Source organism: Cavia porcellus, unplaced genomic scaffold (genome assembly GCF_034190915.1).
Source record: "Cavia porcellus strain 051 isolate PalLab524CR breed Dunkin Hartley unplaced genomic scaffold, mCavPor4.1 scaffold_11, whole genome shotgun sequence".
Classification (NCBI taxonomy): domain Eukaryota; kingdom Metazoa; phylum Chordata; class Mammalia; order Rodentia; family Caviidae; genus Cavia; species Cavia porcellus.
The window spans coordinates 28,747,339-28,761,754 of record NW_026947494.1 but is presented as its reverse complement, the minus strand read 5'-3'; the positions used below and the strand labels follow the sequence as shown (position 1 = coordinate 28,761,754).

Below are 14,416 nucleotides of genomic sequence, written 5' to 3'. Positions count from 1 at the left end.
GCTTTTTTTCTTCAGGACTATTTGATTTTATAAATATGATCTGGAAACAGCACTTGAGCATTTTGAAATTTCCATTAGGACAAATGACTTGTATGCTGCATTCATGGATACACCCCCACATTCTAGCCCCTAGAACTTAGAACAGATGATTCATATTAATTTCTGAACCTTTCTGTGTCACACTTCCCTGTTCATGAATCTACCGCAGAGTGGCTGAGAGAATTAGATGAGAAATACACACGTGAGAGAAACTGACAAAATCTTTAAAAGGAGTGAGGAGATGAACTGTTCACTGAATTGGTGACACAGGTGAAAGCCAGTATTGTAAAGAAGCAGCATCACAAGAAACAACTCCTTTCTTATTGGGGCTGGGGTGGTGTGGGGGGTGGCTCAGTGGCACAGCACTTGCTTAGTGTGCATAAGGCTCTGAGTTCAACCCTGGAAAAGAAAGAAGGGAGGAAGGGCAAAGGAGGGAGAGAGGGAATAAATAAAGAAGCGAAGGACAAGATAAGCACTTAGGTAACTAAGACACTTTCATTCCTAGGTGGCTCAGAGAGGCGGTGGAAACAGACTGCCCCATTAGACGTTAGCAAAGAATTCATGAAAGAGGTGGTACCACAGGGTCTTCCATGATACTTCACACTCAGGGGTATGGGTGGTGGTGATGGCAACTTTTCAGGAGCTAAGGTGAGAAAACAGGAGGGCTTGGTGCATGCTTGTGATCCCACTGGACTCGACTCCTGAACCTCCTGGCTGCTGCTCCACATGAGAACCGCCTGCTCTGGCAGGCCCTCGCATGTGAGGACTGAGGGCAGGTCACAGCCTGTGTGCTCTGAGCCTTTCCTGCTCTGCTTTCTCTCTATCACAGTGAACCACGTTCCCAGGCTCTCCTGACCTCTGCATTCAGGGCAGGTCCAGTCCAGTCGGTGGCAGGCACCACCAGATGGCGAGGGGGAGGAGCAAGCCAGCCAGCTTCAATCCTGAGCAACAATTACCATGTAAGTGTTGAAAATCCTTCATTCTCAATAGACTTAATCCAATTTTTTAAAGCAATTAAAAACAAAACAAAACAAACAAAAAAGCACTGTGACCCTATGAATACTGTCATCAGTGTAGTCCTAATTTTCTTATCCATTCTCATCAATTGTCACCCTACTGTGGTTATATGCACCCTTCTACTGCACAATTTTGCAACAACGTATGTTTAACTTTCACATAAAACCCAGCTTCCTTTTAAAAACCTTGTGAATTATGTTACCTTAACATAGTTTATTTTAAAACAAAAATCGACCTTTTCTTTAAATTTTGTTTTGTCTACAAATATTACAAACATATGTGCATGTATGTGTGTCTATGCTAGAACTCAGTTCACCTAGGCTCTCCAAACTATCCTTGGGCCACCTGTAATCCATCACTGTAATCCATCAGGGCTCTCGCTGCGCAGGGCGCTGCTCAGTAGTTCTAAATGGGGGCTGACCATTCCAATCACCTGCTCTTCAATGAACAAGATCACATTCCTTACTAGTTCAACCCAGAGTCTCTGCAGGTCCACCCTAGCCTTTTCCCAAACTACCCAAGGTAATTCTAATAAACGCCAAGTTGAGAATTGATGCAGTTTCAAGTGGAGTCCAGCACTTGGTGAAGATAACTCAGAGAAGGGATGGCACAATAGCCATAGTATCACTGTTTTCCTTTCCAGTCTAGGTTAACCTCTGTTTCTGCTGTTATCTGCATCTACTCTGTCTTCTTGCCCTGAGCCCACCCAAGCCCTACTGATTTCTGCATTCTTTAAGACCCCTCACATCACACCTCATATAGGAAGCACTTCTTAGCTGTTCTGTTGTCCTACCTAGACTCTTTATGATCAGTATTTATAAGTTAACCATGAATTATTCAGCATTTTCATTGGTCTTGCCATTCCAAGTGAATGCTATGCATCTGGTAATGAACGTATTTCTTCTTTTTGTATCTGCTTATATTACAGTTTTGAACATTTTAGACAAAAGTACCTACCAACCAGTAGACTCATGAAGCACAAACACTTGGGCTTACAGTACTTGTGAGGTATGAACAAGGGTTATGTTACCTACTAAAGGTACATGACCCAACGCAAAATGGATACTGTATTTGTACTGTATAATTTATCATTCTGTCAAATATCAGCAGGGCTTAAGGAAAGACAGGGTGGTTTTGCAAGGGTAATGGAGTTACAATCACACATATACTATGTAATGGTTTCACACAAATTCACTTGGAAGTCATTTTTGAGAAGACCTAGAGGAGACTTGATTTCTAAGACTGAAAGGCTGATACCGAGTTTCTAATATATCCCTGTCTTGAGAAATCAAGAAGGCAGAATGCACAGGCCACCAAATGCAGAAGCCTTGGCTTACTCTGATTTGTAGAGTTCAAGGAGTATCTCCCCCACATTGTACAGTATTTAAAAGTTCCACAGATTCATCTAAAAATACTTTTACAAGTCCTTGCTTTTGAAGCCAAAAAGATCAGGTTTCTGCTATGAAAGCTGCATGAAGGCACACATGTATGTGCATGTACACACACACACACACATTTTTACGGCCTACACGCCTGTGTCCTGGTGGGTATTTGTTCAAATACTATAGCCCCAGAAGTGATTTTATTTAGTCTGGTTGTTCCTAAGACAAACATATAACTTTAATTAAAGGCACATCCAAATGTAGGGAGAACCATCTTGAAACAATTAGACTGTTCTACGTAAGAGGTTTCAGGGCACTGACACCCTCCCACTCCTCACATCCCCCATGGAAAAGAGGCCAGATGGGGTAGAAGCAAGCCAGGCCCCTCCATAAATACCGCCTGCAGCTGTAACTCTGCCCTACTCTGTTCTTCTCTGACAAGAAACCACTCTCCTTTTACTTTTTCCGAAACAAATTCCAGTCATTTGATTTTTATTTTTTTAAAAAACTACTTTCATCATGGGTAGGGGAAGAAACACTTCTGACATAGTTTCTTATCTTTTCTCTGAAAGAAAATATTCTAGGAAAGAAATAAAAAGCCTAAGGAATGGCCGAGCTACACATGTGGTTACTGAGTGCAGGCCACGGAAGCTTCTGGAGAACATGTGAGGGACTTTGCGGTTTTCTGGCTCGGTAGGTAGTAGACTACAAGTTTCTCCACACTGCTAGAAAAGCTGGGGTGCAGGGTGTGACATTCGTCACAATAGTTCTTTTCCCTCTGAATCTCCAGTTAGTTTGCTCCTATGTAACTTACCCATCAGCAGAAGGGAGTGTTTTCTCCATAAGAGCCACACTGAAAAGTCACTTCCATAAATACCGAAAGAATGACCTTTATGGTATGAGCCTTGTCCTCACCTAGCCACTGTGTTTGCTTAGTTATTTATAGATTTGAATCTGGAAACAAAGATATTTCATAAGGGAAGAGACTTCTGCTGTTTGTTTTCTTTCGATACCACAGAATACAAATGAACATGCAACCTGGGTGAGTATGTGGCCGTATGTGGCCATTCTTACCTGACCGGAAGCAGAAACAGGCAGCCCACTTTTAGAAGAAGACATACGGGAGAAAATGTTTACACCAGGGCAGGGCCACAGAAACAACCTTGAAAGCCAAAATCAGGACTCGGCACTGACACGCAACTGTGGATGCCCACGCCAAACTACAAAATGGGTTAGCACAAGAGCTCTACAGAAAATAGGCCTCCAGCCTAGTTTTGACATGGAACTGTATAAAAGAAAGGGTCAGCTCTTTTAAGTAGGCAGACAATGAGGGCAAGCCCTGTGGAGGACCTCATTTTCTTTAGCAGGAAATGAAAAACATCTCTTATGTTTTCACAAACAAATGCCACCTCTGCACGCTCACGCGGCTGGTCTAGCCAAGAATTCTAGCAGCAGGGAATGAAGGCCAGCCCTGATCCATCACAGCTTCAGAGCTGCTTCTGGGACATGATCGTCCATCCACATGCTATCTGGGAAGTACAGAACAACAGAAAAGTCCCTACTGCTTAGGCAACACTGTCAAGTGTGCTCTTAGGGACTGGTGTGCCACTTAAGGTAAACCTGAGAGCCCAAGCATAGCCTCCAAAGGTGAGAAGGCTTTGGTCCAGAAAGCAATACTGGGCTCATTTAAAACAGAATCTTCGATTTTGCATTGTTTTTTAATCCTGAAGGGATAAGGAAAATGGTTTCCAGCCCCACAGCCCCACCTTATTTGGAATATTCAGATCATTATGTTTGAATCAAAATGTAAAGCCAGAAAAGATTGAATTCTGGGATACCTTTAAAAATTCAATTCTTGTAGTTATTAGTTAATAACTTTAATCCTCAAAAGGAATATCTCAAGCAGAAAAATTAAGTGTTGACAGATGACTACTTACGGAAAAATTCTACACTGGAAAAATAATTTCCTCCTTTCTTCCTTTTTCATTAGGTCTTCTAACTTTCCACATGTGTCACTGAAGGAGAAAATAGCTGACTTGCAAGCACACACACAGACTTGGGAGAGCTGTTTCTATAGCAAGCTCACAGAGAGCTGTGATACGTGGGCCTTCGATGCAATACTTCAACAATGGAGGTGGTGATTCCTACGTGACTCCTGCATGCGTCTCCACCACCCAAAGCACAGAATGAACGCTGGCAGATACTACAACAGGGACAAACCTAAAAATACACTAAGAGAAAGAAGCCAGAGACAAAAGTCCGATATTTTATGATTCCATTTATACAAAATATCCAGAACAGGCAAATCCAGGGACAAAAAGATTAGTGGTGCCAGGCTGAGGGGGACTGCCCAGGGCATACTGAGTGTCCTCTGTGTGGTGGTAACAGAGCTCTGGCGGGGGACGGGAAGCTCTGGAACCACATAGTGATGGTGCTTGTACTGAATGCCTTCAGTTAAATACTTAAAAAAAGCATCAAAGTGGTAAATTTTATGTGAATTTTACCACAACCAACATCTATTCTACGCATAAGTGCTCAGACACACAAGCTTAAATATTGCACGCTTTGTCTTATATGAAAAACTTCCATGTTTCAGATGTTCTTTGGTCTTTGAGTCTGGTTATTAATCTGTATATGTGGTAATAAATACTATAAAGTCTTATAAATAAATGAATTTGATGCTAGATAAATGAAGGGTACAGAGGAGAGAAAAAATAAATATGAAAAGGTACAAATTTGTTACAATGGCCACAGGTATAGGGCTAAGGTGCTAACTAAATTTTGTATCATCTTGTAGCAAATACTATCTTCCATAAAACTACTATAAACATTGGTGATTCTTCTTTCCCTGGGATGACTATAAAATGCTGTCTTATATAGATACCTGCAAAGCTGGACAAGGGGAAAGAGGAAGAAAGCCATACAGTGGAACACAAAGTAGGTCAAAAGCTAAGTGTCTACCACCAAAAATCTCAGTACCAAAGAATATTGATTACTGTGCCTTTTCCTAGAATAAGTGATTCCAAATATCACGATGACTCAGGCATCATTACAGCATCAACATTGCTTAAGAATTCCATGTAATTCTTACGTGCATTCTCCTAAGATTGAGAACACTAACTTGGGACATAAAGAGAAGGGAACTGGCTTTATTGACTTTCTCATATAAGCTGGGAACTGTGCCAGTTCTTTCAATATAGTAAATAAAACTGCATGTGCTACAAATCCTCTTAGATCTTTTGTGGCCATCAGCACTCAGGCCCTTAAAGAGTAGGGCTCAGCTTCTGAGTGGCAGGCATTCCAGGACCTTGCTTTCTTTACCCTGTAGGTAGGATGTCCCTGAAGCTTTAAACTTAAAAACTTAGGTGAAGCACAATGGGGGGGGGGGGGGACTAGGGGTAACCGGGGATCCAACTCATGACTGTGCGCTTGCAAGGCAGGCACTTATGCCGCTGAGCTAAATCCCTGGGCCGTGACGCACAACTTCTATGTAAAGGGAAAAGCAGCAAATATTTTGAACTTTGTGACGTGTGTAGTCTCTGTTGCAACCACTCAATTGTGTCTCTGTAGTGTGGGAGTAGCCAATAGACAATGCCTAAGCTTCGCACAGACCATAGTTAATCAGATCCTGCTCTAAGACTAAACAGATTACCCAAAGTCCTTATCAGGAAGTCACCCCAGTTACGCATAGTAAAAAGCACTCGATATAAACCCTACTTATAGGCTTCTGTCTTCCCCATGCCTTCTAAGATCTCTGACAACAGAAACTATTGATATTTAAGTCTTGTCTCACAGCCTGTTGCTGGAGTCAGTCAGGATCAGGATCTTGTTTGATGCACACAACTACCCTAACAATTAAATAATATCATCCCTGTTTCCCAGTAAAGAAAGTGAGGTTCCAGGATTATACAACTCATAAATGCCAAGGTCCACATGAGCAGTCTATCTGGCTCCAAAGTCGCTGATCTCTCTGCAACAGAGGGCTGCACCATTTTTCACACCATGGACAGATTTCGTGCAAGAAAAACTTTCTACAGATTGGGCGAGGAGATAAGAGCCTAGAACCTAGATCCCTCACACAAACAGGGGAAGCTTTACCAGGTAGGATTCACAGTCCTATGAGAATCTAATGGTGTCATAGATCTGGCAGGAGGCAGAACTCAGGCGAGAATATGGGAGTCAGAAAGCAGCTGTAAAGACAGATGAGGTTTCCTTCCACACCCCTTGCTCACCTGCTGTACAACTTCCTAAAGGCCACAGACCTGTACCAGTGTAAGGACCAGGCATTGGGGACCCCAGTTCTACAATATTTCCCAGGTAAAAATGGACATGAACAGTTATACACAGACACACACACACACACACACACACACACACACACACACACAGATATACACACTCACTCCAATATATAATTTTAATTATGGTAAGTATTATGTATGACAAACTATGAAGCAAAATCACATTACAGTACTCATGTAACTACTCATGTTAAAGAAGGTGGTAAGTACATTATAATATAGTAGCAAGGCTTGAAGGTAACTGAAAAATTGTCTTTCTCTTTTACCTTGTTTCTTATCTAGGATAGAACTCATTTCCCACCTATCAAACTGGCTGCAATTTTGGTGCTAGTTATTCTCTGGTGAAATCTTTGGTTGTATCTGAGAACAGTGTGGAAACTGGAACTGGAAGGGACAGGAATCAAATTAAAACATCCTCAAACACATTTAAACATGGGAGTGGGAGGAGCAGCAATAATTTCACAAAGACCCCATAAAGCACTCGAAGAACTTCCCAATGGATACCAAGGAGTCCAGAGAACACTAAGAATCCCAGAAAAGAACACAAAAGAAACCAGGGAGTGCAGCTTACGCGGTCTTGCCCTCACTGTCGAGCTTGGTGGCGCTGGCCCCCTTCTTGCCCAGCAGCGAGGCCACCTTCTCCACGTCGCCATTCTCCACGGCCTGCAGCAGGCGGTCATCATTCTTGTTCCACTCATTGATCTGTGGGGCAGAGGGGACAGGCAGACGGGTGAACAACACTGGCCAGGCCAGGCCTGACTGGCAGGAGCTCAGTCCTTCCAGCGTAAATCAAAATACGCCCCAGATGGGCAACTTTAAAGTACCTTCCCTTTCATCATGGGGATAGCCAAGAAGGTTGGTTTCCTAAAAGAAAGCATCAACAGTGCACTGAAATTTCAGTTGTCACTAAACTCTGAGATAAAATTACTCCTTCTAACTACTCTTGGGAAGGTGCAGAATTTTAGAAAGACCTCGAGTCCAGTTTACACATTAGCTAGTTTCTTGCTAAACTTGACAGCTGGCGCCTGACATCACTGAGCTTTGACCTGGTCCACAGCTCACTCAAGTGCACTGTATACAGAACCAAACTGTGCAACAGTTCAAGACTACCCAGGAGCTTAGGTACACATACTTTTTCATCTGCTTTTACAGGCACTTTTCTGGCTCGCTTACTGGGCTATCATTTTTGAGTTGTATGCTGATGTTAAGTGGTTGTCCAGGCTGCAGACTCAAAATATCATCAGAGACAAAAGTTCTTCCTAAGAAAGCTCTTGAACATCAAACAGCTTTAACAAAACATTAACCACCATCAATCCCAAACCCCATAGAATAATTCTGCAAATCACAGTCACACTAAAGCTTTCATGTACACAAAAAACAGCTTTCACTCTTGTAAGACTAGAAGAGAAACAGAGGTTCTCTGCATTAAAGAAAAAGAGCTTGAGCACAAGACAAAGAAGTTTCAAATCGGAAAAGGCAAGAGTGAGTCACTGAAGACTGCGGAGCAGAAGATGAAAGAGAATCAGGGATGGAGGGCCTGAGAGGTATATGAAGCACAAAGGACCAGTGAGGGGAAAGAAGAAGAAAAGATGCAGGATACATCGAAGCCACTCAGGGACTCCACAGGCCTATGCTACGCTCCTGCCCCCTGACTTAGGCCTGCTTTTTGGCCCTTTCACCTCTGCACACCGTTACCCTGGGAGAGACACCTCTTCCCTCTCCGAAGCCTTCCACATGAAGGTGTCTAGGGCTCCCTCTGTTCTTCCAGGCATTTCATATGAAAGGCTTTATCATGGATCACGGCAGTGCTATAGTTGACTGTGAGGAGCAGACAGAATGATATTCAATACTGAAAAACTACGAAGTAGGAACTTTATTTCTCCAGCCTCAGAAGTGTGTTCCCAAATTTTGAACTGATGAAACTCTAGTTGACCCATTGGGACTCCATTCTCTCACACAGCAAAGATGGATATACAAGATGCCCTCATCACCTTCTGGCCCTAGTCTAGATGTAGGGCTTCAGAGAAAGTCTCAGGTCATTGAGGAGTCGTGGACAGGTCCATTACACAGTACTCCCCTCTCTTCCATGGACATTTCTGAGTGCAAGCACCCAGTAAGAAGCACACAGCAAGCACACACTGAAGGAAAATCGGAAGTTTGTCTTTAGGCTTCATGAATTTAAGTTCAGAGACTCATGTTATATGCTGTGTGATCTTAAGTTACCCATAACCTCTCTGTGCCTCAGTTTTCCAAGGCTTTGATCTGTATGCCCACTATGATTCCTCCAAAGCTCAAACATCTCTATAAAATTCCTCAAACTGACTTTGTTAGGGATTATTTTAGAACCCTACGATCTGTGTATCATATCTATTTTTCCCATTGCTGGGACAAAATACCTGACACTCACAATTTAAAGAAGGAGAGGTTTATTTTGGCTCACATTTTCAGTCCACAGTAGGAAGACTTACATACAGATAAGGCATGATAGAAAGGCCTACTATGGAGGAAAGCTGCTCAAGGCCTGGTGGCCAGGAAGCAGAGTGTGAAGGGAAGAACCAGGGGGTGAAACATATCCCTCCAGGTCATGTTTCCTGTGACTTGCCAGCAGCCAGGACCCACCTCCCTAGCAGCAAGTCAGCTATGGGGCCCATGATCCAATCACCTTCCAAATGCCTCACCTCTGAGCACATGAGGCCACTGGGGAACATTCTAGATCTAAACCACTGTCTAATTTTGTACCTACAAAGCCACTGATTTCTCAATCAGGAGTGATCCTGCTCCTACGGGTACTTTGGGAAATCTTTGGAGACATTTTTGATTGATATCTATATAATCCCAAAAGGGAAAAGGTATTGTCTTTTAAAACCCTTCCCTGGTCTAAACTGACCAAATTAAAACTGGATCAAGGATTGAAAAGATCAAAAGGATATTAAATCTTAGCAGACAGAACTGAAAGTACTTAACAACGGAGAACACATGAAAGGATTTTCCTCTTCAGTGCCGCTAAGGCACTCACTCTAAAATGGAAAAAAAAAAATCTGATTGCAGGGGTTCTGTAAAATCAGTTCCATGTGGATCTTTAGGAAGTTTTAGTCTCTACAGGACATGACAGAAAACATCCCTCTCCCTTGCTCTTCAAGGAAAACCAATGGCACATTCTTTAAGGTCTAAAATCCTTTTTTTTAATCTACTCTTCCCTGCAAGAAGAGTGAAAGCTACCTTTCTCTTGGAGCAGGTAAAAAGAACAAGGTTTCCCATAAGCAAATAATGAAGGAATAATCCACAACAGGTCTCAAGCCTAAAACGCTGAAGACAGAGAGGGCTCACGGTGAGCAGCAAGCGAGAAAAGGACAGGTGCGCAATACAATGGAGACCTTAGGGTTTACACAGAGAGAGCAACAGTTCAAAACAAACTGCAAAAGGCAGAAGCAAGTCTGAAGCAAGCCTGAGACGGGACAGTAGACCATTAGCTGTGAAGGATGCAAAGAAGGTTAGAGTTTTAGTTAAAATTCTCACAAGTACTCAAAGTGGAAACCAAGAAATTTAGACTTCTGATCTAGGAATCTGGATTCTAAATAGTGAGTATTTCAAGGTGAAAGGCCATTTCCTAGACTTCTGGCCAGCACTGGCAGCAAGTGAAGCTATGCTGCCAGAGGTCTGTAACCCTGGATTACACCCTCAGTGACACATGCAGTTTGCACAACTGGCCATAGCACAGTTCTGCCAGAAGCATGGCTGCCCAGGGACCATCCATTTTCCCTCCTAAACTTGCCCAGGGAAATAGTCCCTCCATCTCCATACAAAGCCCTCTGGTATTTGTAGCTCTCAGAAGGACTTTGCCCTTGAAAATTGAGAAGCAAATTTCTGCTCCCCACACTCATCCCTCTGCTGAGAGATACACTAAACTGAAATGAAGCATTGAAAAAAAAAATATCAAGAAGCATTTCAGTTGATCTACTGGCCAAGGGTACGGTTAGAGGGATAGAAATTTGCCATTTTGTTGTAACATGCCAAGTACATTCAATCATAGCCCAGAATCAAAGATGGCTTCTAAAGGCCACCATCAGCTCTCACGAGTTCCCATGAAAATCTCCTCTAATCATACTCCCTGCAAAGGACAGACTCCAAGTACAGTGGTCACCTTTTTAACCTATTAATGCATTAATCTAACACATATTAAAAAATATAAGAGAAAAAAAAAAAACATCAGACACAATACACTTATTAAGGTTAAGTGTCTTATGAAACTTTCTTCTATTACATGCATATGTATATTGCCCTTGATATAAATACATCTCTTACTGGAAAATCACAATAAAAACTTTTACTAGTCATCTCTTTAGAATGCTTGTCATTCCACCACCCACACACAGGCTAATTTCTGCTCAAGGATTCCAGGCCTTTCCTGATGATCCCTATCTCTGCTTCTCTCCTCCACTGTGTTCCTGAGGGCCCACCTACTCAGCTCCACTGAAGCCCGGCAGTCTAGCCTTGATGAAACATCACATCCTGGCTTTTGTTCAGGATCTCCCTATGCTCGTTTTGTCTCCTGTCTTCAGCTCCTTGAAGTCATTACTGACAGCAATCTTTATGCCCTCCTCCCCACTGTGTCCAGAAAATGCATTTTCTACTGATTTTACCAGGATTTTACCAGGAGGCTTTTCTGTCTTGATCAACCTAAATCTCTTGAATTAACAGCTTTTACAAAGCTTGTTTATTCTTTCACAAACAATTATTAACTCAAATTTCAGATTTTTATAAATCACATAAGCTAAATAAATGCCAAATTTTCCACAAATGCCAAATTTCCAAGATTTTGGTCATGTGTATGCTTTCTTCAAATTTCTTCATGACTAAGGAGCCAAACTTTGCTAATACATTCAATGAGGTGAAAGCAATGTTTCCCAGTCATGAGAACCCTCTGGGTGCTAGATAATTCTGTTGACTCCTTCCCTGTTCTGGAGGTTCTGATCCAGTAATCTGAGGTAGACCCTGGAAACTATCAGGTTCACCAAATGCTCTCATGGATTTTTATTGCCAACTTGGGAACCTATGCTAACGCTATCAAAAAATTGACTTAAAGAGTTTTCTTTTCCACAAGGCCTTCCTAAAAAGGTGATAAAGAAAAGAAGAATCATCCACCTCTTCCTTACAAAACAGTATGTCTTCCACAAAAGTCTGGTAAATGTTAGGCTTTCTTCAGAGTTGTATGGGCAACCCATATGTAAGACATGTATAAGAATGTTAATAGCATTGTTTCTAAGAGGAAAAAATTGCAAATGATACAAACATCCAATAACAGAAGAAGCAAGAACAGATTATAAGATAGTCAAATGAAAAATATCAGCAGCAACAAAGGAATTACAACTAAGTGTAACAACACACACACACACACACACACACACACACGAAAGAAGGTTTTTCCTTCCTGTGCTGGAGCTGGAACCCTAGGTTTTGCCACACTAGGCAAGTACCCTACACTGAGCTGCACCCCCACCCCAGCCCACATAGTAAAAACAGTGGTCTAGTTCCTGCCAAGCCAACACTAGGTCAAGTGCCTCTGATGGTCAAAACCTCACTTGCTGCCTTCTCTTAGGAAGGCAACCTGGTACCCAGACTTCATCCTTCATCTTTTGGCAGCCTCATAAACCTGCTGAGAGAATTTAATAAAGCCATGGAATTTCCTAAAATCATGCACATACACACAAAGCTTGCATACAATTCAGAGAGTCCTCCAGCTTAAACCTCTATCCTTAGTCAATCCAAGTTAAGAACTTCCAGTATAGAAAAGAAGGGACAAATTTCAGAGTCAAGGGTTTCTGGGTTCATATTTTAGCTCTACCACTTCCCATTCAGGCAGCCTTATGCAGGCCTGGAGACTTCCTAAGTATCAAGTTCTTTCTTTGTGAAATGGGGAAAATCCTGTCTACTTACAAATTATCCCCAAGAATCGGATAGAATATACATAGCTAGTCTAATGCATATTACACACCCCCAAAACAGGACAGATAACACTTTAGTACAAATTTTCTACTGTGCTCCTTAGAAATCACATTTTAAGTGTCTCTGGAGAAACTTTCATAGCCATGAAACTATTGAAAATGGTTCACTTTTCCAGGAGACTATTTAAACAGATGCTATTTCAACAGAGCACACGAGGCCACATTTGCAAGTTCAGGAAGCCATATATTATGCTCCAGAGACATTTGTAATGTGTCAGCTATGAAGGGCAGCATGCGGGAAAGGCAGATTCGACCCTCAATGTGGGCTCCAAACATTCCTGCTAATATATCACAAATGAGAGTTTCAATGACTGGCGGGTAAGTTTCCTATTCATCAAATCATGTCCAAATGACACCCAGTTATTTAAGAATTTTGCCTTCCTTCATCTAGGGGAGCCAACCCTATGTCAACTGTATGATGAATGCTAGGGCTTTGGCAACTGGTAACATCTGCGTTTGGCCAGACGTGGCATCATCTCCTTTTATTTTGATTTAATTGTGGAGAACTAAAAAAAAAAAAAAAAATCAGTGGAAACCCAGTGGTCATAGACATCTGGCTGGTAAGCAGGCTTCAGTTTTGGACTATAACTGCCCAATCAAAATAACCCAGTGGCACAGAGTGAGCTGAGAAGAGAAAACTTTCTCTGATTTTCTTTTGGAAAGATGCTAAAGCCTAAACCATCACAAACTGGAATGGCTCCTGTTATGTGGCTATGCTGGATCAGCCACTGGGAAAAGTCCATTCAAGAGATTATCTTTGGAAAGGCTGCATTTTCCCCTTCCATTTACTTACAGAGAGCACAGTGTTTTGCCAGTATAATTAGCAAGGCCAAGGTGAAAAAACAAAATAAGCAGTGTTTGCACTGGTAAGATTCATTCTGTCCAGAAAACATAGCACATTTCTTTCTCAAAATGTTTAAACAGAGGACCAGAAACAGACAATCTTCAGGGCCAGATAGTAGTTTCTCCTGCTGATTATTCCAGCTAGTACTTACTAATATCTATCAGCTCGGTGCAAAGACACAGAAGATTCTATTAGGTGTTACACAGCTATGTGAGACTCAGCCCGATCACTCATTCACTCACTTATTCATTCATTCATTTAACAAATATTAATTTATTGCCTTTTATGTGCTCAGAATAGCCTTCACCATATTTTCTATACAGTTGTGGAGGTTAAAAAAAACAAAAAGCAATATCAAACATACGCAAACAAAACGAAATAGTATTAGAGGTAAAGTCCCCTAAAGTGAAGGAAATGGAGAACTGACACAATAGAAGCGAGACGCAACTTTTAGCTAAGATGATTCACAGAGGTTACCGGGTGTCTGCTCTTCACCCTGAAATCCGTCATCCTCTTTTTAATGAACTAAGTTACTGGTTACTTAGGTCCACTCCACATAAATGCTGAATGCTGGGTCACAGACTGATGTGTCATGATTCCAAACTCCTCTCTCCAGGGTCACGTGCGTCCTTCTCCTGTCTACTTCACTCTCCTCTAATCATCAGTCCTCCCCTCCCACAACAAGAGCTATTCTCCTTGTTGGGCTTCTTGCATGTTTGGCTTCCACAGCACAGCTGGAATGAGACAGTCTTCCTAAAGCACCTGGAAGGCCTGTGGACTCCCAGTGGACCCAGTGCCCCAGGGCAGGGCCACCAGCCACCATCTGTCCCA

General features: G+C 42.2%; 1 protein-coding gene and 1 long non-coding RNA gene across 7 annotated transcripts in view; one reads left to right on the top strand and one right to left on the bottom strand.

Annotated features, from left to right (window-relative positions):
- Rai14 (retinoic acid induced 14) overlaps positions 1-14,416 on the bottom strand; it is a 139,051-nt gene that overhangs the window by 42,918 nt on the left and 81,717 nt on the right. For 3 of the 6 annotated variants that reach the window (XM_063258051.1, XM_063258048.1, XM_063258050.1), the window contains exon 3: positions 7,311-7,441. In XM_063258051.1, coding sequence (XP_063114121.1) covers positions 7,311-7,441 — 131 coding nt within the window. Of the gene's footprint in view, positions 1-7,310; positions 7,442-7,563; positions 7,707-14,416 lie in introns of those variants that run through there. The other 3 variants (XM_013152870.3, XM_063258052.1, XM_013152871.3) reach the window with 2 other exon arrangements.
- Positions 662-5,108, top strand: LOC134478070 (uncharacterized). Its single transcript, XR_010050430.1, has 3 exons — positions 662-998; positions 3,011-3,131; positions 4,429-5,108. It is a non-coding gene; the product is annotated as an uncharacterized LOC134478070 (long non-coding RNA).